Here is a 25488-nt window from a genome sequence, read left to right as displayed (position 1 = left end):
AACCCTCAGAAGATTTAGCCATAATTATTATTTGTTTTTAAAAAATATATATATATATATGTATGTATGTATATATATATATATGTATGTATGTATGTATTATTGATTTCAGAGAGAGGAAGGAGAGGGGGAGGGAGAGAATCATCCAATTGGCTGCTTCCTGCACACCCCCTACTGGGAACTGAGCCTGAAACCTAGACATGTGCCCTGACTGTGTATTGAACCATTGCCTCCTGGTTCATGGGTTGACACTCAACCACTGAGCCACACCTGCTGGGCTAGCCATAATTATCATTTTTAAAATTTATTTTAATTGATTTTAGAGAGGAAGGGAGAGGGAGAAAGAGAGATAGAAACATCAATGACGAGAATCATTGATCATCTGCCTCTTGCACATCCCCTACTGGGGATTGAGCTGGCAGCCCAGGCACATGCCCTTAGCCAGAATTGAATCTGGGACTCTTCAGTCCACAGGCTGATGCTCTATCCACCAATCCAGACCGACTAGGGCCATAATTATTTTTAAAAGCATTATTATTCAAAAGAAAAGTGCCATTTTATTTATTGAAAACCTGAATTACCAAGTGAGAGTGGTTTACAGAACATTTTAGAAAAATTTGAAGTTTTATGTTGTCATGAACTTTGGTGGTAGGTGGAAGTGTGTTGCTTTGGATAGAGAATTCTGAGTTTTGAATGGAATCTTGAAGTTATTTATAGATAATTTATTAAGAGGAGGTTAAATGGATTTTAATAGGGAAAATGGGATTGGAAAAACATTGATACTGGCATAACCAGGCTTTTGGGAGCATAACAGCAGAAAGACTTCTTTGGAGAAGGAAGGATTTGGAATTGTAAGAAGCTGAGTTCAGAAAACAGGAACAGCCATTGTTTTAGTACTTTTAAAGTTGAGAGATTAAGGAATCACTGATCTTTTAAATTCCAAACCAGTGTATCTTAGAACTATGGCATGACCACATAAAAATGGTATTTTGAAGTATATTTCATTGAGAACCCTGGCAAGATGGCTCTATAATAAGAAATAACTCTGAGGCCTATAAAAAGACCAGATGTGAGAGTGCCTTTATTATATTAATTTGGCCTATAGTTACGGGCCCTAAGAGAGTGCTCCTGAGTTCCTTGCTTTATTTTCTATGTAAAATGTTAGTGCAGGAGAAACATAAAAAATCATGCACTACAGTCTCTTTCACTTCCCAGGTGAAGAAAGTGAATCTCATAGAAGTGGAGTGACTTTCTGAGCTTTGAGTTTGGTCATAGAACATATAAAATAAAGTTTAGGAATCACTTTATTGGGAGTGAAATTGATAGCTACATAAAGCTATGAATTTAGTTTGGCTTTCTGTGGTAAGACTGTGCCCATTTGATGCTGCTAGTCATCTTCACAATAATTTCATACCTATTCTTGTTTTTCTATTATTTCTAGACGTCACTGCTGTGTGTATATTAGAAGGGTTCCAAAATCAACAAAGCATGCTGTTAGCTGATAAAGTTCTTAAACTTCTTGGGAAAGAGAAAGCCAAAGAAAAATACAAGGTAAATTAATCTGAGTTGGTTAATAGAGGGTGAGTATACATTTTGAGTGGTCATTTCTAATATATTGTTTAAACTTGGGCATGATGGTAATGATAACTGCAGTTAGATCTGGATTATTTTTATTTTTCCTTTTAACTTGAGTTTTTGTTACTTATCTTTTTTTAAATAAGAATGTAGGCTGTGTCTAATATTGTACCTGGAGAACATTAAAAGGAATTGTTAAATGGCCCACAGGCCAAATCCCATCTGCCATTTGTTTTTATAAGTAAGTAGTAGCCCATAGCATGATATTGCCAGCAGTAGGCCACCTGCCACTTCTGGGGGAGCTGCGCCACTTTCACGGGAGCCAGCACCAATTCCGCATGAGGTAGGAAGGAGCTGTGCTGCTTCCGTGGGAGGCAGGCCTGCCGTCTCCTCTCCAGACCTGTGCTTGGCCGTGGAGGCTGCGGGCCGGCCCCTCTGTCCCTGTTCGTGTGTGCTCCAGTTCTGGGGGGCCGGCCCGCAGCCTCTCCCCCTTCATTCATCTCCACTCCGGGCCTTACCTGCGCACACAACCTCCTCCTGTCTGGTTGTGACCCATTATGGCTCCTGGCCTAATTTGCATACTTCTTCTTTGTATAGATAGATATTTTATTTGGAACTCAGGTGCTCACACACTATTTTTGGCTGCTTTTAAGCTACCACAGTAGAGTTGAGTAGTTGTGACAGGGGCTGTCACAAATATTGATTAAAGTTCCATGGTGGGCATTTTAGAAGGGTGAGTACAGAGACTGGTCCTTGCCCTTACGGAATTAGTTTAGTGAGGGAAACCATGATAGGTATAAGGCATCATATCGTGAAGTGCCAGGGAGGGTATGAGTAGAGTACTGTGGGAGTACCACAGTCATCACCAAATATCCCTAGAGATTTTCTGCTAAATGTCAGTAATTTAACAGTTGTTCCTTTTTTTTTTTTTTTTAAATAATAACTTGTTTGGTTTTATTTAAGAAATTTCAAATTAACAAGCTATGTATATTTTTAACTTACCATTTTCAAATATTAGCTGAGTTAAAACACGATCCTTCGTGGCAGGACTTCCATGTGCTCAGATGAGTTATGAATCCCTAAGAGAAATATAGATGTAGCGGTTCTCAGTTTCTTTAAACTAATGATCCTTTGTCTCTCATTGAGCACTTCATAGAACTGGTGTTCCTTAAAACACTGTAAAATATAAATGGAATCTTAAAGGAACCTGGTTTTTTTTTTTATGTTTACTTACATAACACTAGAGGTCTGATGCACAAAAATTTGTGCAAGAGGAGGCCTTCCTTTCCCCGGCTGTTGGCACCGGCTTCCCTGCAGCACCAGGACCTGGGCTGGCTTCCTTCCAACCCCAGCTTCGTCAGGAAGGACATACAAAATAACTTCCAGAAGGACATCTGGATTAATTAGCATATTACCCTTTTATTATTATAGATTACTGTTAAGGAATTGTACTGATTGAATTGAAGGGTCGTAAGAAAATACAAGTTAACCGATATTTACATAGACTCCATATAATTTTTTAGGAGTTTGGAGCATGCAGGAGGTAGCCAATCAATGATTCTCTTCATTGATATTTTTATCTTTCCCTTTCCCTCTCTGAAATCAATAATAAAAATATATTCTCAAAATAATCTACCAAAATAACAATGATATTTGATATACATTTTTAAATACTATATTTTCATTTTAAAATTTTTTGGTTGAATTTTGTACATAAAGGATCCAATGTATATTATGAGAGCCCTTTGGCTGTTACTTCCTCTTCTCTCTACCTTTAAAACTTTATCATCTTAGTTGTACTATAAGAAAAAACAAAATGCTACTATAATTATGTGATTGTGAGTGAGTTTCCCATGCCAAAAAGCAATAACTTAACAGGAAATAGGATCTCATTCTGGATTTCAATTGGCACTTAACTCTAATGGAGATATTCAGATGCAGTACAGAGGACAGATGAAGGCCCATGGGATGTAGACTTTACATGTCAACGCATTTGGAAGACATGGTCTTCAGTGGTGAACTGAGATGCTAGTCTCCTAGGACAGGGACCAGAAGGATATCATTTTAACTCAGCAGTTATTTGTCTCCTAGATTCCAGATTTTACCTTTTACTTTTAGTGAATGGTGTATATATATTAGGTGTGCCAGTTAATAATGTGGATTTTTTTCAATAGATGGAATTATACATATATTGATACATATGATTTGATATGTATGCTATTTTGTTGTATTGACAGCAAGCTTCAAAACATATGTCAAATTTGCTGGTGTTAACATCATAGGTATCTTTATGCTTAAAAATGTTGACTTTCGTGCCATAAAAAAGAGCATTTGAAGGAGTTTTAATTCATTACTTTATTTTGAAGAAAAGTGCTACTGAAAAGTTAACGTATACCTCTGGAAGCTTATGGTGGCCATGCTCCATCTCAGGATACTTGAGAATGCTGGTTTCAATGCTTTAAAAGTGATAATTTCAATGTAAAAGACAAAGAACGACCAGGTTAACCGAAAAAGTTTGAAGATCAACAATTATAAGCATTTACTGGATGAAGATGCTTGTCACATTCAAAAACAATTTGCAGAAAGATTAAACGTTGCTCAGTAAACAATTTCCGATTGTTTACAAGCAGTGGGAAAGATTTTAAAGGAAAATGGGTGCCACATCAATGATTGAAAGACAAGTGGAAAACCGAAAAGTCATCAGTAAGATGTTGCTTCAACGGCACGAAAGACTTTTTTTTTATTGCATTGAATTGTGACTGGCGATGAAAAGTGGATATATTTTGAGAATCCCAAATGCACAAAATCATGGGTTGATCCAGGTTAACCATCAACATTGACTGCAAGGCCAAATCGCTTAAAAAAGAAGACAATTCTCTGAGTTTGGTGGGATCAGGAAGGTGTGATGTATTATGAGCTTCTAAAACCAGGTACCGACAATAAGTAATCAATTTGAACCACGTTTTCATTGTATCATAAAATGACCAGAATGTGACAGAAGACACGGCAAAGTAATTTTCCTTCGTGATGATGCACCATCACACACTTCAAAAATAGTTAAAGACACATTAAAAGATCTTGCCTGAGGTATATTAACCCCCCTGCCATATTCATCAGACCTTGCTCCTTCAGATTACCACTTGTTCCAATCGATGGCACACATACTTTCTGAGCAACACTTCAAAACCTACGAAGAAGTGGAAAATTGGGCCTCTGAATGATTTGCTTCAAAACAAGAAAAGTTCTATTGGGATAGCCACAAATTACCTGAAAGATGGGGAAATGTGTAGCTAATGATGGACATTACTTGGAATAAAGCACTTTTGATGTGTCTCTTTAAAATTGTCATGTTTGCCAAAACTGGTTTGGCTCTGGATAGACCATTGGCCTGCGGACTGAAAGGTGCCAGGTTCAATTCTGGTCAAAGGCATGTACCTTGGTTGCGGGCACATCCCCAGTAGGCGGTGTGCAGGAGGCAGCTGATCGATGTTTCTCTCTCATCAATGTTTCTAACTCTCTATCCCTCTCCCTTCTCTGTAAAAATCAATAAAAAAATATTTAAAAAATAAAAAATAAATTAAAAAATAAAATTATGTTTTCCTTGATTACAAAATCCACATTATTAACTGGTACACCTAGTGTGTATTTCATAGAGTTCTATTGGGATAGCCACAAATTACCTGAAAGATGGGGAAATGTGTAGCTAAGGAAGAAGAAGGGAGAGGGAGATAGAAACAACTATGAGAGAGAATCATTGACAGGCTGCCTCCTGCATGCCCTACACTCGTGATCAAGCCTACAACTGGGGCATATGCCCTGAATTGAACCACCTCCTGATTCATAGGTCGATGTTCAAACATGGAGCCATGCTGGCTTGGCTAATGAATGGTTCTAAGATTTCTTAACATTTTACATCTTTGAAGAGAGGAAATGTTCTCACTTAAAACCTGCTTTGAACAGATAGGGCTGACAGCTTTACCATTTCTGCTGTCCTATGGTATGTAACCTAATATTCCTTAGTTATTTAAAAAAGAGATTCCAATTTTTTTGTCATTCTCAGTGTTGTATAAATGTATCTGCTTTTTTGGCTTGTGTTTTCTCATTTTGATGTATTTAAATATGATTGAATTTCAGAATCGTGAACCTCTGATGCCATCTCCACAGTTTATCAAATCTTACTTCAGTTCTTTCACGGATGATATAATTTCTCAGCCCATGCTTAAAGGAGAGAAGTCTGATGAAGATAAAGACAAGGAAGGGGAGGTTTTAGAAGTGAAAGAAAAGTAAGTGTGTTAAGTATAGTATCTGCTTAATTTGGGGGAGATATTTTATATATGTATATATCTACACTAATAAAAGAGAAACCATTGACCATACATCCACTACACCCACCAGCCAATCAGGAGTGAGTATGCAAATTAACCCTACCAAGAGGGCTGCAGCCACAGAGCAAGCAGGAGGCTTGAGTTTCCCTGTCAGTGGAGGAAACCAGGCTTCCCACCCGTTCTGGCCTCCACTCAAGGCTACAAAGTTTAAATTATAGAAGATAAATAAATCCTAGATACTAGATCCTCCACTTGGGTTGCCGAGAGGGCGTGGCCAGTCTGCAAACCACCACACGCCCCTCGCCCAGGCTGCCTCAGGCTCCAAGGGAACTTCAACCCTGATCCAGGAAACCCTTCAGGGCAAACCAGCCAGCCCCCACTCGTTCACCAGGCCTCTATCCTATCTAATACAAGAGTAATATGCAAATTGACTGTCACTCCAACACACAAGATGACCAGCAGGGGAGGGCAGTTGGGACGACCAGGCCTGCAAGGGAGGGCAGTTAGGGGCAATCAGGCTGGTAGGGGAGCAGTTAGGCATCAATCAGGACGGCAAGGGAATGGTTAGAGGCTGATCAGGTTGGCAGGCAGAAGCAGTTAGGAACAATCAGGAAGGCAGGCAAGTGATCAGTTAGGAGCCAGCAGTCCTGCATTGTTTGAAGGGTCCCAGATTGGAGAGGGTGCAGGCTGGGCTGGGACACACACACACCCCTTGCATGAATTTTGTGCACTGGGCCTCTAGTCCATAATATGTTTCAATGATTTCAGAGACAGGAAGGGAAAGAGAAACATTAATGATGAGAGGGAATCATTAATTGGCTTCCTCTTGCACTTCTGCTGAATCTTAGATGAATCAAGCCCCATACAGCAGCGTTTTTCAACCGCTGTTCTGCGGCACACTAGTGTGCCGCGAGATGTTGCCTGGTGTGCCGTAGGTGCAGACAAGACAAGAATTTTATAATTTTTCACTATTTTGTTTACTTAATATTTCATAATAAAATACTTTCTTTGTGTTTATTTGATTCCTATTCAAGAGAATTACTTTATATATAGTCAATGTAGGCACAGAGTTAAATTTTTTAACATTTTCTAATGGTGGTGTGCCTCGTGATTTTTTTCATGAAACAAGTGTGCCTTTGCCCAAAAAAGGTTGAAAAACACTGCCATACAGGAATCAAACTGTGACCTGATTCATGGGTTGACTCAACTACTTAGTCACATTGCTGGGCTGGGCTGGGGGGGATTTTTGTTGTTGTTTTTGTTTTTGTTTTGTTTTTTAAAAATATATTTTTACTGATTTCAGAGAAGAAGGGAAAGGGGGAGAGAGATGGAAAAATTAAAGATGAGAGAGAATCATTAATCAACTGCCTTCTCTGCACACCCACACTGGAGAATCAGGCCCGAAACCTGGGCATTGACCTTAACCAGACTCAAACCTGGGATCCTTCAGTCCACAGGCTCACACTCTGTCCACTGAGCCAAATCAGCTAGGGTTTAGTTTTGTTTTTTATGTGCCTAAATGGGGTTCTGACTCATCTAAAAAAAATAATAAATTAAATATCCTGATAGCATTGTTATAATAAAAATACTTCTCACATGTGTCTTTTACACCCTGAGAGTTTTTATCCGGTGGCTTAAGGTTTTAATAGCAGGAGTTTGCCCTCCTTTTAGGGTCCTAGTGATATTCACAAGAGGATTCCCAGTGAGTGAGGTGATCAACTATTCAAATAGGGACATTAACTTGAAAATTATTATGTAATTGAATATTCAAATGTTTTAGTGTTGGGAAGTTTATATAATTTATAAACTGAGATGCTTAGGAGTTCCCAAAAGTGACTTTCTTCAAGCTTTTTTCTGCTTGCTTGGGAAAATGCCATTTTCTAGGCTTCTTGACTTTGCTCTTTTGGAGAGCAGTATAGGATGCCATGTTTACAGCTTGAGGTCAGTGGTACATTCTAGTACATAAGCCATCTAGCCTGCTTGTCCATTTGTCTTTATCAGTACTTATGTTTTGATGTTAAGGCTACCTTTCCTCTCCAGGAAAAGGTACACTATTATTACCAAAATAACATTTCTAAATGAATTTGGAAGAAAAGGAAGTATTTTTAGAAAAGCACAGTTTTCCATCTATAACATATTAAAAGGTTTAAGGAAACAGATTGCTTTTTTATTCTTTAATTTTAAATGTCTCTTAACCAACTTTTTATTTTATTTTATTTTAATTCATTGGGGTTACTGGTTAATAAAATTATAAAGATTTCTGATGTACAATCCTAGATACATCCTCTGTATATTGTATTGTATGTTCACCACCCAAGTCAAGTCTCATTCCTTCACCATTTAGCCCCTTCCACCCCCTTTGACTCCTCTGATAATTACTATACTGTTAGTCTATGTCTATGATTTTATTAGTTTTTGCTTAATCCCTTTACCTTTTTCACCTGGCCTCCTAACCCCCTTCCCTTCTAACATTGTCAGCCTGTTGTTTGTTTTATGAGTCTGTTTCTGTTTTGTTTATTTTATTCATTAGATGCCATATGAAGTGAAATCGTATGGCACTGTCTTTCTCTGACTGGCTTATTTCACTTTAGCATAATTCTCTCTGGGTCCAGGATAGAGATCGTTTTTTCATTTCTGTCTCTCAAATTTTCCAGCATTGTTGGCCAGTTTTTAAGGAGGAAGATACTATGCATAATGGTACTAAGATGTTCAAATTTTAGTTGATACTTAGTCTTTTCAGAAGATAGTTGTTGGGAAGTAAATGTTTAAAATTATGCCAATAATTTCCTCTTCTGGTTAGGAAAAAGGTCATTGTCCCAGCAAAACTACAATGATGTTAATACCATTATTCTAAAAGATATATTGAGAGGTAGCAGCTATCTGTCACCAAAACACTAGCTGGAATCGGGCCTAAGTTTTTGAATTCCATTTTACTCTGAACTGTAGCTTCATCATTTTTTAACTGGGGCTGATAATATTTACCTTTGAGAGGGTAGTTATGAAGTTTAAAGATTATATTTGTAAGCATGCACTTAGATTCTCAGTAAGTTAGGAACCATTATTATTTCCATACTGATTTAATAATTATATTTTCTTAGCCTGGTGACGTGAGGAACAAAACTAGAGTATAAGGGGGTCTTAGAATCTAACTGTAGGAAAGGTTATTAGCACACGATTTGTAAGATTTTGACCAACAACTTTTTTGAAAAATATGTATTTTTATTGATTTCAGAGAGGAAAGGAGAGGGAGAGAGATAAAAACATTGATGACGAGAGAGAATAATTGATTGGCTGTGTTCTGCATGCCCAACACTGGGGATCAAGCCCGCAACACAGGCATGTTCCCTGACTGCGAATCAAACCATGACCTCCTGGTTCATAGGTCAGTGCTCAACCACTGAGCCACACCAGCCAGGCTTGACCAACAACTCAAGTCATTTGTCAGTTTTTTTTATTCAAAATATATAACAAGTGGAATGAGAAAATGTACTTCCATTTATAATACCTTATGTTTATAACACCTCTTATAAGCTCATCTATTATAAATTCCTTTTCAGTTCAAGGAAATCCCTCCTGTAAGCACCTTTGATAATAGTCATCATCTTAGATGAATAATGATATTGTAGTCACTGAATTTAAGAAGTAGGGAAGGATGTCTTTAAAGTACTTTTTATGGGAGAATCTACCTTTAAATTTGCTTCTTTGATATTTCCACCTATTCTTTCTTGGTCTGTTCTTATAAGTAAAACAACACAACTTCTCAATGAAAGCCCTGCAGATATTTCTCTGCTTCTAGTCTTGCTCCCTTGCTTATCTTTACAGAGTACAGCTTTGGTCACACCCTCTTCCCTTGGCCTCTGTGGCCCTGACCTAAATTATTTCCAACTAGAGCCCTGGTGCATGAAATTTGTGCACTGGGGTTTGGGGGGGACGTGACTCAGCTTGGTCTGCACCCTCTCACAGTCTGGGAGCCTCCAGGGATATCTGACTGCCACTGCTGCTGTGCTTGCCAGCCATGAGCCTGGCTTCTTGTTGAGCAGCGCTCCCCCTGTGGGAACGCACTGACCACTAGGGGGCCAGTTCCTGCATTGAGGGCCAACCCCCTGGTGGTCAGTGCATGTCAAGAGACTGGTCATTCCGCCTTTCAGTCTATTTGCATATTAGCCTTTTATTATATAGGATTTCTTTATCCTTTCTGTTAGTCATAAAATAACTGTTGCATGCCATCAACGTGCCATAGATAAGAAAGTGAATAAGACTTGCCCCGTTCATTTCAAGTGTTTAAATGTTGACGCTTGGGCAGTAACTTCAGGTTTTTGCCACTGACTGCTGGTTCCTTTTTAAAAATTATTCAAGCATGAAAATCAAGACTCCTGTTACCTCCTGCCCTGCTGCTTTCCCACACTGGCCGACTGGCTCATTAAGGGGAAATGGATGTTTGCTTAATTCGGGTCTACTAAGTGTGGCAAATTGTAGCATTTCATCCTCTCTTCGTAAATGATCTCCTATATTCATTTTATTTTCAGTTCCGGATATTTAAAGGCTAAACAATACATGGAAGAAGAAAACTATGATAAGATCATAAGTGAATGCTCAAAAGAAATAGATGCTCAAGGCAAATACATGGCAGAAGCATTATTACTACGAGCTACCTTCTACCTGCTTATTGGCAATGCCAACGCAGCTAAACCAGATTTAGACAAGGTCATCAATTTGAAAGAAGCTAATGTGAAGGTACGTATTAAAAATGTGCTTTTGTGCTTGTGCAAAAATTAATAAATAAAAATGAGGTTTTTAGATCTGTTTTGCCAAAATTTTGGCATTTCACTGTCATTCTCCAGAAGGCTACTTTTGTTTTGGAAGGAACTACCCCTAATGATGATTGAGTTGGTGTAATGAAACTGCAATATAAATATCAGCGACGTTTATTTTTAGCTAGGAAAGGGAAATATTTTTCCTATAGCATTCGGTAGCGTCACTGTAGCATTGCCTATGTAATGGACTATATTTGGTCAGTGAAATGGTAAATGTAATGCTGTAAGTTACATGCTTTAGGTAGTACAAGGTTATAAAGTGCATTTAATAAAAATAAGCACATTTAATAATATATTCTGGGAGATTTTATTAGGATGCCAGTAATTTTTTATTTTTAACAGGAGGAAAAATACAGGATCTAAAAATATGATATAGGTACTAACATATACCAAAAGTTTTGCAGTGTGTCATTGGAACAGCTTTTCATTTTCCAAGTGTTCTTATGTGTATGTAGTTATTTTCATAATTAACATTGGGGTGTCCGTTGAATTTTGAGAGGTCTCTACTAAGTGTAACATGACAGAACTTAGCCATCAACTAACTCTTCCTTACCAGTTGTTCACACTGACCTGTTTCCTCATGAAATTAGGAAAACTCTGGCTTTTTCCACCTGCAAAGAAATCATTCATGTATAAAAGTTGTAATAAAGACTTAAATACTTTTCAATAAATATCTAAACTTTCTGTAAACAAAAGTAGTTATAACAATATTTGTTAAGTTACTTTTAAAATGAAATTTTAAAGCTGAAGATACCCTAGTAATTTTAATTTTATTTCCTAATGATTTTCCTACTAATTACAAATGTTGTTAGGTGTTCTTGTTAAAATGTGGGGGCATTCCTGTTCATTTCATTTAGGAAGACATGTAAGTTTGTCTTGAAAAAGAGTTCTGGGGAATCTCTGTATCTTGCTTTATTATGATCATGACTTTTGGTTTGAATGGCAAGTAGTAATGATGTCTATCATACGCTTGGACAAAAATTAACTCAAATGAATCAAAGACCTAAATGTAAGAGCTAAAAGTATGAAATTCTTACGGAAAAAAAAAAATAGGAGGACAGCTTTCCTTTGATTATATGGTGATTCCTTAGAAATGACACCAAAAGCTAAGCAACAGCAATAAAGAAAAGATTTCATCAAAATTTTTAACTTTTTTGATTGAAAGGATGCCATCAAAAAAGAGAAAACATTGTACAGAATGTGAGAAAATATAAATTCTGTATCTGATAAGGGGTTTGTATCCAGAATATATGAAGAGCTCTTCTTACTAAAACAATTCAATTTAAAAACAGGTTGAAGACTCTGAATAGACATTTTCTCCAAAGAATCTATAATAATAAAAGCATAATATGCTAATTAGACCAGACATCCTTCCTTCCGGAAAAAGCCACAGTAGATGGGGGCCTGCCAGGACCAAGGCCCTTGCACGAATTTCGTGCATCAAGCCTCTAGTATATTAAAATGGCCAATAAGGACAGTAAAAGATGCCCAGCATCATTAACTCTTAAGGAAATTCAAATCCAAATCACAGTGAGATTTTACTTTACACCCACTAGGATGTCTATAGTCAGAAAGTAGACAGTGAAGAGTATTGATGAGGGTGTAGAGAAATTGGAACTGTCATACATTGCTCACAAGAATGTAAAATAGTAAAACTTTTTTTGGAAATTAGTTAGGGAGTTTATTGATAAGAGTTACCATAAGACCCAGCAGTTCCTCTCCTAGACATATACCCTAGAGAATCCTATCTAATAAAGAGGGGATATGCTAATTTAACCTCATGCCATTGCAAAGATGATGGTGCCCACAGCCAATAAGGAGGGAATATGCTAATTTACTGCCAAGCCCTCAAAAGATCACAGTGCCCACAGCCTCAAGATGGCAGCACCCAGTCCCTTCAGCCCCACTGGGCAGCAGGTGCGTGGCAAGGTCGGGCCTGTCCCCAGGTAGGCCTGGCTGCTCTGTGTGCCTGCCTCCAGAGTCCCCCGGTACCCTCAGCCCCCCAGCCACCTAGGGCCAGCCCGAGGCACAGGCAAGCCTCTGATGGCAGCTGCCCAGAGCCAGCCAAGGCTCAGGTAACCAGGCTTGGCTGAGGCTTGTGCTGCCGGCAGTGGCAGCAGAGGTGTGATAGGGCATCATCTTCCCCTAATCACCGGGTCATCTCTCACCCCTGAGGGTTCCCAGACTGAGAGAGGGGGCAGGCCTGGCTGAGGGGACCCCCACCTCCAGTTCATGAATTTTCATGCACCAGGCCTCTAGTTGAATATATAAGACCACACAAAAACTTGTACATGAATGTTCATAGCAGCATTATTCATGATAGCCAAAAAGTGGAAGCAGCTCAAATGTCCATCAAGGTATGAGTTGATAAAAGTGGTATACAACCTAAAATAATAAAAGCACAATATGCCAATTAGACCAGATATCCTGGACGACCTTCCAGGTAAAGCTGGGGCTGTGAGGGAAGCCAGTGCCAGGCAGCCGGAGGAAGGAAAGCCTACTCTTGCACGAATTTTGTGCATTGAGCCTCTAGCAGAATAATATTCAGCTATAAAAAAGCATGAAGTACTGATAACATGCTATAACCAGATGAACCTTAAAAACATACTTAGTGAAAGAAGCCAGACACAAAAGACTATTCCATCTTAATGAGATGCCCAAGAATATACAAATTCATAGAAGTAGAAAGTAGATTGATAGGTTAGAGAGGAAATGAGAAGTGACTGCTAATATGTATAAAGTTTCTTTTGGAGATAATGATGAGGTTCTGGAGTTAGATAGTGGTGATAGTTGCACAACTCTGAATATACTAGAAACAACTGATTTTAAATGAGTTTTGTGGTATATGAATTATATCTCAATACAGCTGTTTGTTTCTAAACTACATTGGGATATAAGGAGTAATGATGACCTTTTCTCATTTGGGGCATGTAGCTTCGAGCAAATGCACTCATCAAAAGGGGCAGCATGTACATGCAGCAGCAGCAGCCTTTGCTATCCACTCAGGATTTTAACATGGCTGCTGATATTGATCCTCAGAATGCAGATGTTTATCATCACCGAGGACAGGTTAGTCTATTTTCTTAACCAAGAGTTCTGATCTCCGATTAAGGAATTTGATATCCATATTTGAGAATGTCTTAAACTTTTCTTTTATCAATTCAGATCATTCTGAACAAATGATCACAGTCCCCCTCTTGAACATTTATCCTTATAATATCAGTATTTACTTATTAAAAAGAAGAAAAGGAAGGCTACAAATATTGGCTTGCTAGTTCAAGTTTGTTTTTCAAGTGTTTCCAGTACATAGATTTTCAATGAGTAAAACATTAAAAACATTTAATGAGCATTTTGAATTAATGCAATGGTTTTTGTGGGCTTCTTGCTGTCAAGAAGTATTTAGCCTAGACTATCCAAACAGTACACACACAAAATACCTTTTTTTTTTTTTTTTTTTTTTTAAGAGGAGTATTTTTCTTTTAAATATATTTTATTGATTTTTCACAGAGAGGAAGGGAGAGGGATAGAAAGCTAGAAACATCGATGAGAGGGATACATCTACCAGCTGCCTCCTGCACACCCCCCACTGGGGATGTGCCCACAACCAATGTACAAGCCTTTGACCGGAATCGATCCTGGGACCTTTCAGTCCGCAGAACGACACTCTATCCACTGAGCCAATCCGGTTTCGGCCACACACAAAATATCTTATTGGAGATTTACAATCCGCATATTTGGTTTTTAGCAAAAAAAAAAAATATATATATATATATATATATATATATATATATAAATATAGTGAAGTAAACAGTTCCTAGTTTTAGCTTCATCTGGAGAAAGCATGGCTTTTTCATCTGCTTGTTTATTGTGACTTGGTGGAATGTATTATGGTAGAAAATATGGACTATCCACTCAATAACAAAAGCTGAAGTTCTTTCTAATGGAGAATTGTACCTAATATTTCTGTCTGTGAAGGATTTGAAGAAGTGTTGACATTCTTAAAATTCCTGACATTTTGATCCTTACTGGTAGTATCTTAAGGTTAATTTGAAAAGTAATTATTGAATGATCTGATTTGCTTTGAAATTTGAAAGTACAGAAATGTCTACTTTTCTAGAAGAAAAGAGTGGTCAAAATTGCCCTAACCTGTTTGGCTCAGTGGATAGAGTGTCGGTCTGCGGACTGAAAAGTCCCAGGTTCCATTCCATCAAGGGCATGTACCTTGGTTGTGAGCACATCCCCAGTGGGCAGTGGTCAGGAGGCAGCTGATCAATGTTTCTCTCTCATCAGTGTTTCTAACTCTCTATCCTTCTCCCTTCCTCTCTAAAAAAGCAATAAAATATATATTTTTTTTTAAAAAGTGGTCAAAATTGCAGTGCAAAATGGTGGGTTTTTAGTGGTTTTTAAGAAATTGGACACTAGTTTTAAGTTGTAGAAGCTTTCTTTAAAATTATACGATTTTCTAGTTTATTGTTTCTAGAAAGTAATTCTATATTGAATAATTACTATATGCTATTAGCATTATGCTGAGCTTTGATAAAAGATAGTATGTACTTAACTGGGGGTGAGTACACTTATTATTTTGAGTCGTGTTTATTTATATATGTGTGTGTGTGTTGTTTTTTAGCTGAAAATACTGCTTGATCAAGTTGAAGAAGCAGTGGCAGATTTTGATGAATGTATTAGATTAAGACCTGAGTCTGCCCTGGCACAAGCACAGAAATGCTTTGCATTGGTAGGTTCTACTTTCTTTTTTTATTCCTACACATCATTTTTATTTCCCTCATTATCCGTAAAATCATCTTTTTCTTTTTCCCCCAAAGGATACACCTAGAGGGAAAACAAGTTAGTTTAGAGAAGGAAATGTATACATATATTTATTGAGGTACTGTTTCTGTATTTCTCTGATTGTATTATTTGTGTTCATCTTGATAGATGTTTATCCGTGATTTTTATGCTCCCCTGTTTAGCACTGTTCTTCCTGGTCCTCTTCCATAAACTAGTACAGAGAACAAAAGCATTTTGAGAAACTAACTGCAATCATGACACCACATTAACTGCAAGTTCATCTCACCTTTGTAAAACTATTAATAATCAGAAACACTGAAAATCAAGTAAAATAATTCAATTTATAGTGAAATGAGGTACTCCAATAACTATTGTTAACCACAGGAAATGACCAAACCTGTAAGAATTTTTGTGAGTTTATTTGAGCCAAACTGACAATTGCCAGGAAGAAAAATCTCAATGGATTGAGAAAACGCTTTGCAAAATGGCGGTTTTGCACCTTCTTTATACATTACCATAAAAAAACGAGATGTAGGTTACATAGAATTCATTGATGATAGATGAAGGAGGCTGGAGAAAACAAAGTGGGGAAACCTCTGGTATTGGATGAAAAGTAAAACGATAGACACATCTTTTACACTAAAAGCCGGATGCTCGAATATTTATGCTAAAATGGGCTTTCCTTTCTTTGGCTGCCAGCACCGCCTTTCCACGCTGGCCCAGCCCCTTTCCGCTCAGGCCCCACCTTCCCACGCTGCCCAGAGGCCTGAGAGACCCGGGCGGGGCAGAAATGTGTCCTTGCCAAGCGTCCCTCCCCACCACTCAGTGCCTGTGTATGCAAATTAACCGCCATCTTATGTTTGTCAGTATGCTATTCTAGATGAGAGACGACAGACAAACTCAAGTTAAGGTGAAGATTGACCTTTGTTAGGGAAAAATATCATCTTTGGACATGACTACCCCCCATGAACTGCTTTTAGTTAGGAAGTTTTAATTTCAGACCATCCTGTGTGGATACTTTAGGTTTCCCACAGGCCTCCCCTGACCTTGCTAGGTTTAGTGTGTGGCTCCTTTTCATCCACACTCTATAGTTTGAGTCCTAAAATGATTTTCCTTTTAAAGAAAGAAATTGGATCACAAACACATTTACAGTTATGCACTGCTTAACAATAAGAATATGTTCTGAGGAATGTGTCTTTAAGTGATTTTGTTATTGTGCGAATATCACAGTACATTTACACAAACCTAAGAGGCATAGCCTACTAAACACCTAGGCTACAAACCTGTACAGCAGGTTACTGGGTAAAACAACATGATACTGAATCAAGCACCAGAAAATTATGCAGTTAAGAGATGCAGTAAATATGAGGTATCTGAGGCTTCTGCCTGCATAAAACAGGGTGTGTGTGTGTGTGTGTGTGTGTGTGTGTGTGCGCACGCACATGTGTGTACACACATGTATATATGTATACATGATACGTATATATACACATACATACACACATATATATGTTTGACAGCAAACTTTTTGTAAATAGAAAGACTGCAATTGAAGATATAATGATAAAAGTATTTAGTCTTGTAAATATATAAATCAGTAATATAGTCATTTATTATTAGTATCAAGTATTATGTGCTGTACATAATTGTATGTGCTATACTTTTGTATGACTAGTAGCACAATAGGTTTGTTTACAACAGTATTGTCACAAATGCGTGAGTAATGCATTGCATCATGATGTTGGTGTGGCTAAGTCACTAGGCAATAGGAATTTTTCAGCTCCCTTATAATCTTATAGGACCATCATTGTAATTTTGGTCTGTCCTGTATATTATAGGTGAAAATGATATTAGATAAAGTAACATTTGTAGTAAAGTGATAATAAATTAGGTTTAAAATTCCCCCATTTATATACAAGTTAAGTTCTGACACATTAGAATGCCCCCTTCTACTGAACATCCTGGAATTTGTATAATCAGCAAAGACCTAGCTGTACATAGCCTTTGAATACCCTGCAGCTGAGTTATTTCCTTGGAATCCTTGTGTTTATTATTTATTTATTTTTGTTTAGCCTCACCCAAGTATATTTTCCCCCATTGCTTTTTAGAGAGATGGGGGGGGGGCGGGGCGCGCAGGTACGACGACGACGACATTGATGTGAGAAAGACATACTGATAACTTGCCTCCCACATGTGCCCTGACCAGGGCTGGGGATTGAACCTGCAAGGATTGAACCCATCACTCCTCTTTGCACAGACCTGAGCTCTAACCATTGAACAACACCAACCAGGGCTTCCTTAGAACCCTTTTAGATGCAGCAAATTATGTTAGTATAACCCCTGCCTTTCTGGAAATATTTATGTAATTTTGTGTAATATTTTAACATTCCATGAGTTTTGAATTCTTGATTTAACAGGCCTGTTTTGATTTTTTGATTTTTTTTTTTTTTTTTTAAACAGTATCGTCAGGCATATACAGGAAACAATTCTTCACAAATCCAAGCAGCTATGAAAGGGTTTGAAGAGGTCATAAAGAAATTTCCCAGGTGTGCTGAAGGCTATGCACTATATGCCCAGGTAAGTGTGATTTTTCATACTTTATTAGTTGATTGGCCTTTTTTTTCTTTTCTTTTTTTTCTTCTTTTTTAAAGATGTGTACTTGTGTGCTGAATCCCAGTAGAGAAATCAGAAAGCAATGCTGTGTTCTTCTGTGATTCTCCGGGGCCCCCAGGATGGTCCTGCACCCCTTCAAGAGGGGCTCATATGTTACTCAATTTGAAAACCGTGACCCTAAACTCATAATGTGGGGAAGTTTAAGCAGACCATTTCCCTTATGTTTTCATTTGGATTGGATTTATCAAATGAACTTAGGAAAATTTACTGTATTCAAGGAAGGAAAAATATGGAAGCTTTTTGTTTATTTCAGTGGTTCTCAACCTTTCTAATGCCACATTCCTCATGTTGTGGTGACCCCCCAACCATAAAATTATTTTCGTTGCTACTTCATAATTATAATTTTGCTACTGTTATGAATCATAATGTAAATATCTGTGTTTTCCAATGGTCTTAGGCGACCCTGCTAGTGGTTCTCAACCTGTGGGTCGCGACTGTAGAGCCTTAGACCATCAGAAAGCACAGATATTTACATCTCAGAAATAGAAAACATTCAAAAATGACCAGCTATGGTAGATTTCTACCTCCAAACCATTCTTCAGGTTGCTGGTTTTTTTTAAAGTTCCTTCATGTAGTCTTCAGTAAAGTTAAAGAAAAAAGTTCCATGGGTGAAACTTTTTTTGAGGATTTATGGTAAGGGACTGTGAGAAGACTGATTTGTGTTGGATCTATCCTTTAATAGTTCTACATATCAGTGTATTATCAGAAATTGAAATTCTCTATTAACTAACTCTCTGGGGCATGAAGTAAACACAGAAGTTCCTTAATCTCAGAAGTAATCTTATTTCTTCGGTCTTTGTCCTTACAGTTTAATGGTAATGGCCGATAATAACTTTAAAACAAAAGGTGGGGGGGGGACAATAGTTGCTCTATATTCCTTGTGATAGCATGTACTATATAAAGTTTTAAAGAATGGATAGAATTTAAAATAAGAAAATGCACATTACAATTGTGTAACTTTTGTATTGAATAGGTACACTTGGGTTTATGCTTTATATTAGGAACAAAGCAGAAGGGATAATCCCATCAGCATCACTGAAATGAAGTTTAAAATGCCTTTTTGATGCAGAGTTCTATAAGCAGCTAAAAGAACAAAGGCCACTGAATAGCTTTTTAAAGAAACCTATATTAGGAACAGCTCTCCCAGAGCTTTCTTACACATTTTCTTGTCACTGTGCTACCAAAAATAGATTTTGGCTTACCTGAGCTACCTTTATTAGCACTAGAATCACAGTCTATGCTAAAATGTCTATTCTGTGGTTTCCTTATTTTTGCTTTACTATATACATAGTTACATGTAATTTTATATATGTATACTAGTGGCCTATTGCACAAAATTCGTGCATGGGGGGGAAAAGGGGTGTCCCTCACACTGGCCTGCACCCTCTCCAATCTGGGACCCTTTGGGGGATGTATGACTGCTGGTTTAGGTCTGGTCCCAGACAGTCAGACAATCCTTCTCACAACCCAGGACCGCTAGCTCCTAACCATTCACCTGCCTGCCTGCCTCATTGCCCCTAACCGCTTTGCCTGCCAGCCTGATCACCCCTGACTGCTCCCCTGCTGGCTTGCTCACCCCTAACCTCCTCTGCCTTTGCCTCGCACCCGGGACCCAGGATTCCTTCCTCCAGGCGGCCGCAGGCACTGGCACCCGATACTACAAGGCAGGCAGCTTTCCAGCTGGCTATAGCCTGTGACTGAGGGGCAGGCGGCTTCTGTCTCCCAGGCCACAGCCAGCTGCAGGCGCTGGTGCCTGAGACCACTGGCAGGTGGCTTTGCTTGGGCCGGGCATTGTCAGGAAGGACGTGCGGGTGGTTGTCCGGAAGATGTCTGGTCTTTTATTAGTATAGATCATGCTGTGTTTTTTCTCACCATCATTAGCCATAGTAACTATTGCTTATGTATTAAAATAGTTCTATTTCTGCTAAGTCTAGAAGCAGCCTCAGAATCCTTCTCACCATTCATCTTAAGTCTGATGCTTAGTTGATCTGAATTAATGCCCGAGGCTAAGCCTCTTACTGCAGAGGTATCCCGGAACGGATGGCATCCTCCCTGCTCCATGATCCAGCTCCTTGGAGGCTGGTTGAGGTCATTTTCCCCCTTTCAGTTTCTAGTGGTAGATTACCATCTACTGTCTAGGAAGCAAAACTGACTGTCTCTATGTAGATTGCAAAATAAGGTATTTTTCTCATTAGTAAAATTTCATTCTTTCAGCATGAGTAATTTTGTCAGCTACATATTGAGGTAGTAACAGTTTATAACAAATTGAATGAATTTGTTTCGGGTACTGTGCCTTGTCATACACAGATTTTATTGTATCTTTGCAACAGCTCTACATAATAGATACCATAATTACACAGATGAGAACACTGAGGTATAAAGAGATCAGGTAACTTGACCAGTGAAACCTAAAAGTGGCTGAGTCTTGTTTCAAATCCATGAGCCATGCCCTTTAACAATTATATTCCACTCAGCATTGTGCTGGAGCCTGCTCTGACTGGCTCACAAATTTTCAGGAATTTTGCAAGCTGGTTGTTAAAGATGGCCATTGTTAAAAATTAAACTATATAATCTTAAGAGTGAATAAATTACATTAAAACCAAAGGTAATACATACTCTAAATTCATCACTCCTCAATTATTTACTATACTTTCCTGTTCTGACTCTTGACATTATTTCTTTGGGTCTTTCTGGTGGGATATAATAGTGTACTGCACATTTCTTCTCAGCTCTGCATTTAGTGGATCACATTAGCAGCTGAAATAAGCCATGGATGGAGAATTTATGCCACAGAAATTGGAGATACTATAAATCAGGGTTTTGTTTTCTTTGACACCCAGTTGTTAAACATTCACCAGCACAACACTGACCACATTGGTGGTGGTGGTGGTGGTGGTATCAGAATGTGTTATATTATGCAGATGAAAATCTATTTAAACAGACTTGATATACTTTCAAAGATGGAAGAATTGTCCCTGCCAACTATTTTAGTTGATTCATATCTTCATGTCATCATTGCAAAGTTATCAGTCCCCACGTGGATTGCTGGATATAATATGTCTTGTCCTGTCCCTGTCCCCTCCCTTTCTAGCTTTGTTACCTTAAGGACTAGTTTTCCATGTATATGTTTAAATACCAACATTACCTGCTTAAAATGTCAGCTTTTAACACTGCCCTCTCTGCTCCCTATCCTTCAGGTGAAAAGTGGAGTTGGGTCGGGGCAGCAGAGAGAAATTCAGAAGGGAATATTGTAGTAATGACTGCAGTGAGAGGAGAGAGAACCCATCTCCCAGGCCGCAGGCCCTGGAGCCTGCCTACAGGGCTGGTGGCTTCTCCGCTGGCTGCGGCCTGGGATTTCGGGGCAGGCGACTTCTCCATCTCCCAGGCTACAGCCAGCCTCGAGCATTGGTGGCACCCGCAGGCAGGCAGCTTCTCCGTGTCCCTGGGACACGGGGTGAGTGGCTTCTCCGGCTGGCGGCCCGGAACCACAGGGCAAGCAGCTGCTTCATCTCCCGGGCCACAGCCAGCCGCAGGCGCTGGTGCCCAAGACCACCTCAGGCGGCTTAACACAGCTGGTTTTGTCAGGAAGGATGTCTGGATGGTCTTCCAGAAGGTCTCCTGGTCTAATTAGTATACTCTTTTATTAGTATAGATACACACTGTCTACATATATTAAAAGCCTTAACAACCAGCCGGGACCGGTTTGGCTCAATGGATAGAGCGTCGGCTTGGGGACTGAAGGGTCCCGGGTTCGATTCCGGTCAAGGGCATGTACCTTGGTTGCGGGCATATCCCCAGTAGGGGGTGTGCAAGAGGCAGCTGATCGATGACTCTCTCTCATCGATGTTTCTGGCTCTCTATCTCTCTCCCTTCCTCTCTGTACAAAATCAATAAAATATATTTAAAAAAAAAAAAAAAAGCCTTAACAACCATTATGACTGAATGATGGGAAGACCAGTCACTATGATGTGCACTGACCACCAGGCAGCAGATGCTGAACGCAGGAGCGGCCCCCTGGTGGTCAGTGCACTCCCCCAGGGGAAGCGCTGCTCAGCAGAAGCCAGGCTCATGGCTGGCGAGCATAGCTGGGGGGAGAGGGAGGAGCCTCTCCTGACTCTGAGGCAGCACTGAGCCGCAGTGGCAGGCGCCCTGGGCCAGGATGAGGATGAGTACGAGCAGTGCAGCGCAGGCTCGGGCTCCTCCCTAGCCGCCTGCAGGGATCGGGCCTAAACCACAGTCAGACATCCTCTGAGGGGCCCCACAATGTAAGAGAGCACAGGCCTGGCTGTGGGACACCCCCTCTTGTGTGTCCATGCACCGGGCCTCTAGTAGTTCTCTCTAATTCATCCTTACCTGAGGATATTTTTCCCATTGCTTTTTAGAGAGGGAGGGAGACAGGGAGGAACATAGTATAACTTAAAAAAAAAAAAAAAAAAAAAAAAAGCTCGAAGTTACAGTTTGAGTATGATCTGGTATCCACATAACAAACCCTTTGATTTCTGCCATGGGATTTGCTTTAAAACAGTTCATTGTAACTGCTTTTTTAAAAAAATCAATTTTTAAGGAATGACTGACATTTAACACACATGCCTGAATTTATCCTTTCAAATAATGAGTATTGCCTTTAAATTCCTTTGGATATATTTTGATAAGTTATGAATAAGTGACTTATGAAAATATGATATTAGAACGGCACCAAGAGTGGGGTTTTGTGTATTCCACACTTACCACATTGTCAAAAATAGTGGACGTTTAAGATTTCATATTTGTAACATAATTAAGTTGTAACATTTTGTATCCTCCAAACATAATAATTTGTAAAGAAATGGATAAATTAAGTAATTTTTTGTAATTAATAAGCAATGTGCTTTTAGCTGTTTAGGTTGACAGTTATGTTAATATAACTGAAGTATCTCCTCACCTAGGCATTAACAGATCAGCAGCAGTTTGGTAAAGCTGATGAAATGTATGATAAATGTATTGATTTGGAACCAGACAATGCCACAACTTATGTTCATAAAGGGTATGTATTTTTGTGCTTCTGTTCATTCCAGTAAAAAAATAAATTTTTGCATAATTGGTCACTGAGGAAAGTACTGTGGTGTAGAGTATCACTGAGTTAATCAATAAATTTATTAATGCTATGGATGCTTCACTGTTAATTTTTAAATTTTACTTACGTTTCATTCTTGTATAGCAATCAATAAATGTACTATTTCATTTAGCTTAAGGATTTCAGTTCTGAACATTCTGTGAAATGTTACTTGTGTCAAATAGGAAACATAGCATGTACTTGAACTGTAATAAAAAAGAAACTTCACTTAATATAGAGCCCATACTATTGGACACTTTCTCCTCTCTTTTTTATTGAGAGATAACTGACATAAGATATACTAATGCCGAAACCGGTTTGGCTCAGTGGATAGAGCGTCGGCCTGCAGACTCAAGGGTCCCGGGTTCGATTCCGGTCAAGGGCATGTACCTTGGTTGCGGGCATATCCCCAGTAGGGGGTGTGCAAGAGGCAGCTGATCGATGACTCTCTTTCATCGATGTTTCTAGCTTTCTATCTCTCTCCCTTCCTCTCTGTACAAAATCAATAAAATATATTTTTAAAAAAAAAAAGATATACTAGTTTCAGGTGTACAATGTAGTCAGTATTTATATTGTGAAATTATCACAATAAGTCTAACAGGTATTTGTATGTACAGAATTTTTTTTCTTGTAATGAGAACTTTAAAATCTGTTGTAGCAGCTTGCCAATACACAATACAGTATTATTAACTATAACCGCCATTCCATATATTACATTGCTGTTATTTGCTTATTTTATAACTGGAAGCTTGTACCTTTTGATTCCTTTCACCCATTTCACTCACCCCTCACTCCTGCCTCTGGGAACCATCACTCTGTTCTCTTTATGTTTAGGTTGGTTTTTGTTGTTTTTTTTTTTTTTAGAATCTATGTATAAGTGAGATCATGCAGTATTTGACTTTCTGTCTAACTTATTTCATTTAGCATAATGCTCTCAAGATCCATCCTAGTTGTTGCAAATGGTAGGATTCCTTTTATGGCCCATTCCAGTAATATTCCTTCTGTGCATATGTGTGTGCGCCAAGTTTTTTTTTTTTTAATCCATGCACCCATCAATGGACACTTAGGTTATTTCCATTGACACTTTTTTCATAATAAGGAATTTAGAATACAAAACAAATATAAATTGAGAAATAAAAACAGTTTGCTGATTATATACTATTTTAGGTTTTATTTTCATTTTGTAATTAAAAATTCATTGAGGGCAGAAATTGAGTTATATACTTATATTCTTGGTGCTATTGGCCCATGGTCAATCTGACTGCTTTTTTGCATTTGCAGTTTACTTCAACTTCAGTGGAAGCAAGACCTGGATAGAGGTTTGGAGCTTATCAGCAAAGCTATTGAAATTGACAGTAAATGTGATTTTGCCTATGAAACCATGGGAACTATTGAAGTACAAAGGTAACTTCCAAAGTCTGTTCTTAGGAAATTTAAGGCAGCTCTGTTAGATATTTTATCTCTTCATTCTTCTCATTACAGATAAGTTATTGTCAATATCAATTAAATTTTTAAGTCTTAATATGTTATGCCCTTTGAGGCACGCTTCCCTCAAACTATGCAACTTTTATTGGCCTTATTTTATTATTTTTCAAATTTAAATGTTTAAGTCAAGCATATGTATTACAAAGAAAAATTTGATCTTTTCCAATTCCTGTTGTGCGTTCTTTCCTCTTTGGGAGAAAAAGCCCGCAGAGAGCTTAGGCAGTGCAGCCGCGTCAGGAATGGTAGGCAGCCAGGTGGCCAAGAGAACTATTGGGTCGGCAGCTAAGTAATTGCGGATTTTTTAAAGAAAATCAAAGACAATTTTTTCATGGAACTAAATAACTTTATTCTGTAATGTATTGCCCATTTTGATCAATGACCTTTTGCCATCTTTCAGGCAGCAGCATAATCCCACGTTCAAAAAACTTCTGGTTTTTATTAGCAAAAAACTGAATCAGGTACGATTTGACATCATCATCATTATTGAAATTTTTACCATTCAAGGAGTTTTGTAAAGATCGAAACAAAAAGTAATCAGATGGTGCAAGGTCAGGACTATATGGTGGATGTGGCAAAACATCCCAACCAAGCTCCATTAATTTTTGCCGAGTGACCAAAGATGTGTGTGGCCTTGCATTGTCATGATGGAATACAACACCTTTTCGATTTGTCAATTCGGGCCGCTTTTCTTCAACTGCATTGTTTAATTTCGTTAGTTGTTCAATGTAGACATCAG

The 25488-nt window shown here is 38.6% G+C and overlaps 1 protein-coding gene across 1 annotated transcript in view; it reads left to right on the top strand.

The window, feature by feature from the left end:
- TOMM70 (translocase of outer mitochondrial membrane 70) overlaps positions 1-25488 on the top strand; it is a 51224-nt gene that overhangs the window by 21581 nt on the left and 4155 nt on the right. Inside the window, exons 4-11 of the mRNA XM_084875464.1 lie at positions 1442-1551; positions 5710-5858; positions 10427-10634; positions 13649-13783; positions 15342-15449; positions 17963-18079; positions 23101-23198; positions 24549-24671. Of these exons, the coding sequence (XP_084731590.1) occupies positions 1442-1551; positions 5710-5858; positions 10427-10634; positions 13649-13783; positions 15342-15449; positions 17963-18079; positions 23101-23198; positions 24549-24671 (1048 nt within the window). The remainder of the gene's footprint in view (positions 1-1441; positions 1552-5709; positions 5859-10426; positions 10635-13648; positions 13784-15341; positions 15450-17962; positions 18080-23100; positions 23199-24548; positions 24672-25488) is intronic.

The sequence above is a fragment of the Pipistrellus hanaki genome (genome assembly GCF_964339955.1).
Source record: "Pipistrellus hanaki genome assembly, chromosome: 2".
NCBI lineage: Eukaryota > Metazoa > Chordata > Mammalia > Chiroptera > Vespertilionidae > Pipistrellus > Pipistrellus hanaki.
The sequence above is the reverse complement of the archived record's forward strand: the minus strand, read 5'-3'. Positions and strand labels throughout refer to the sequence as shown.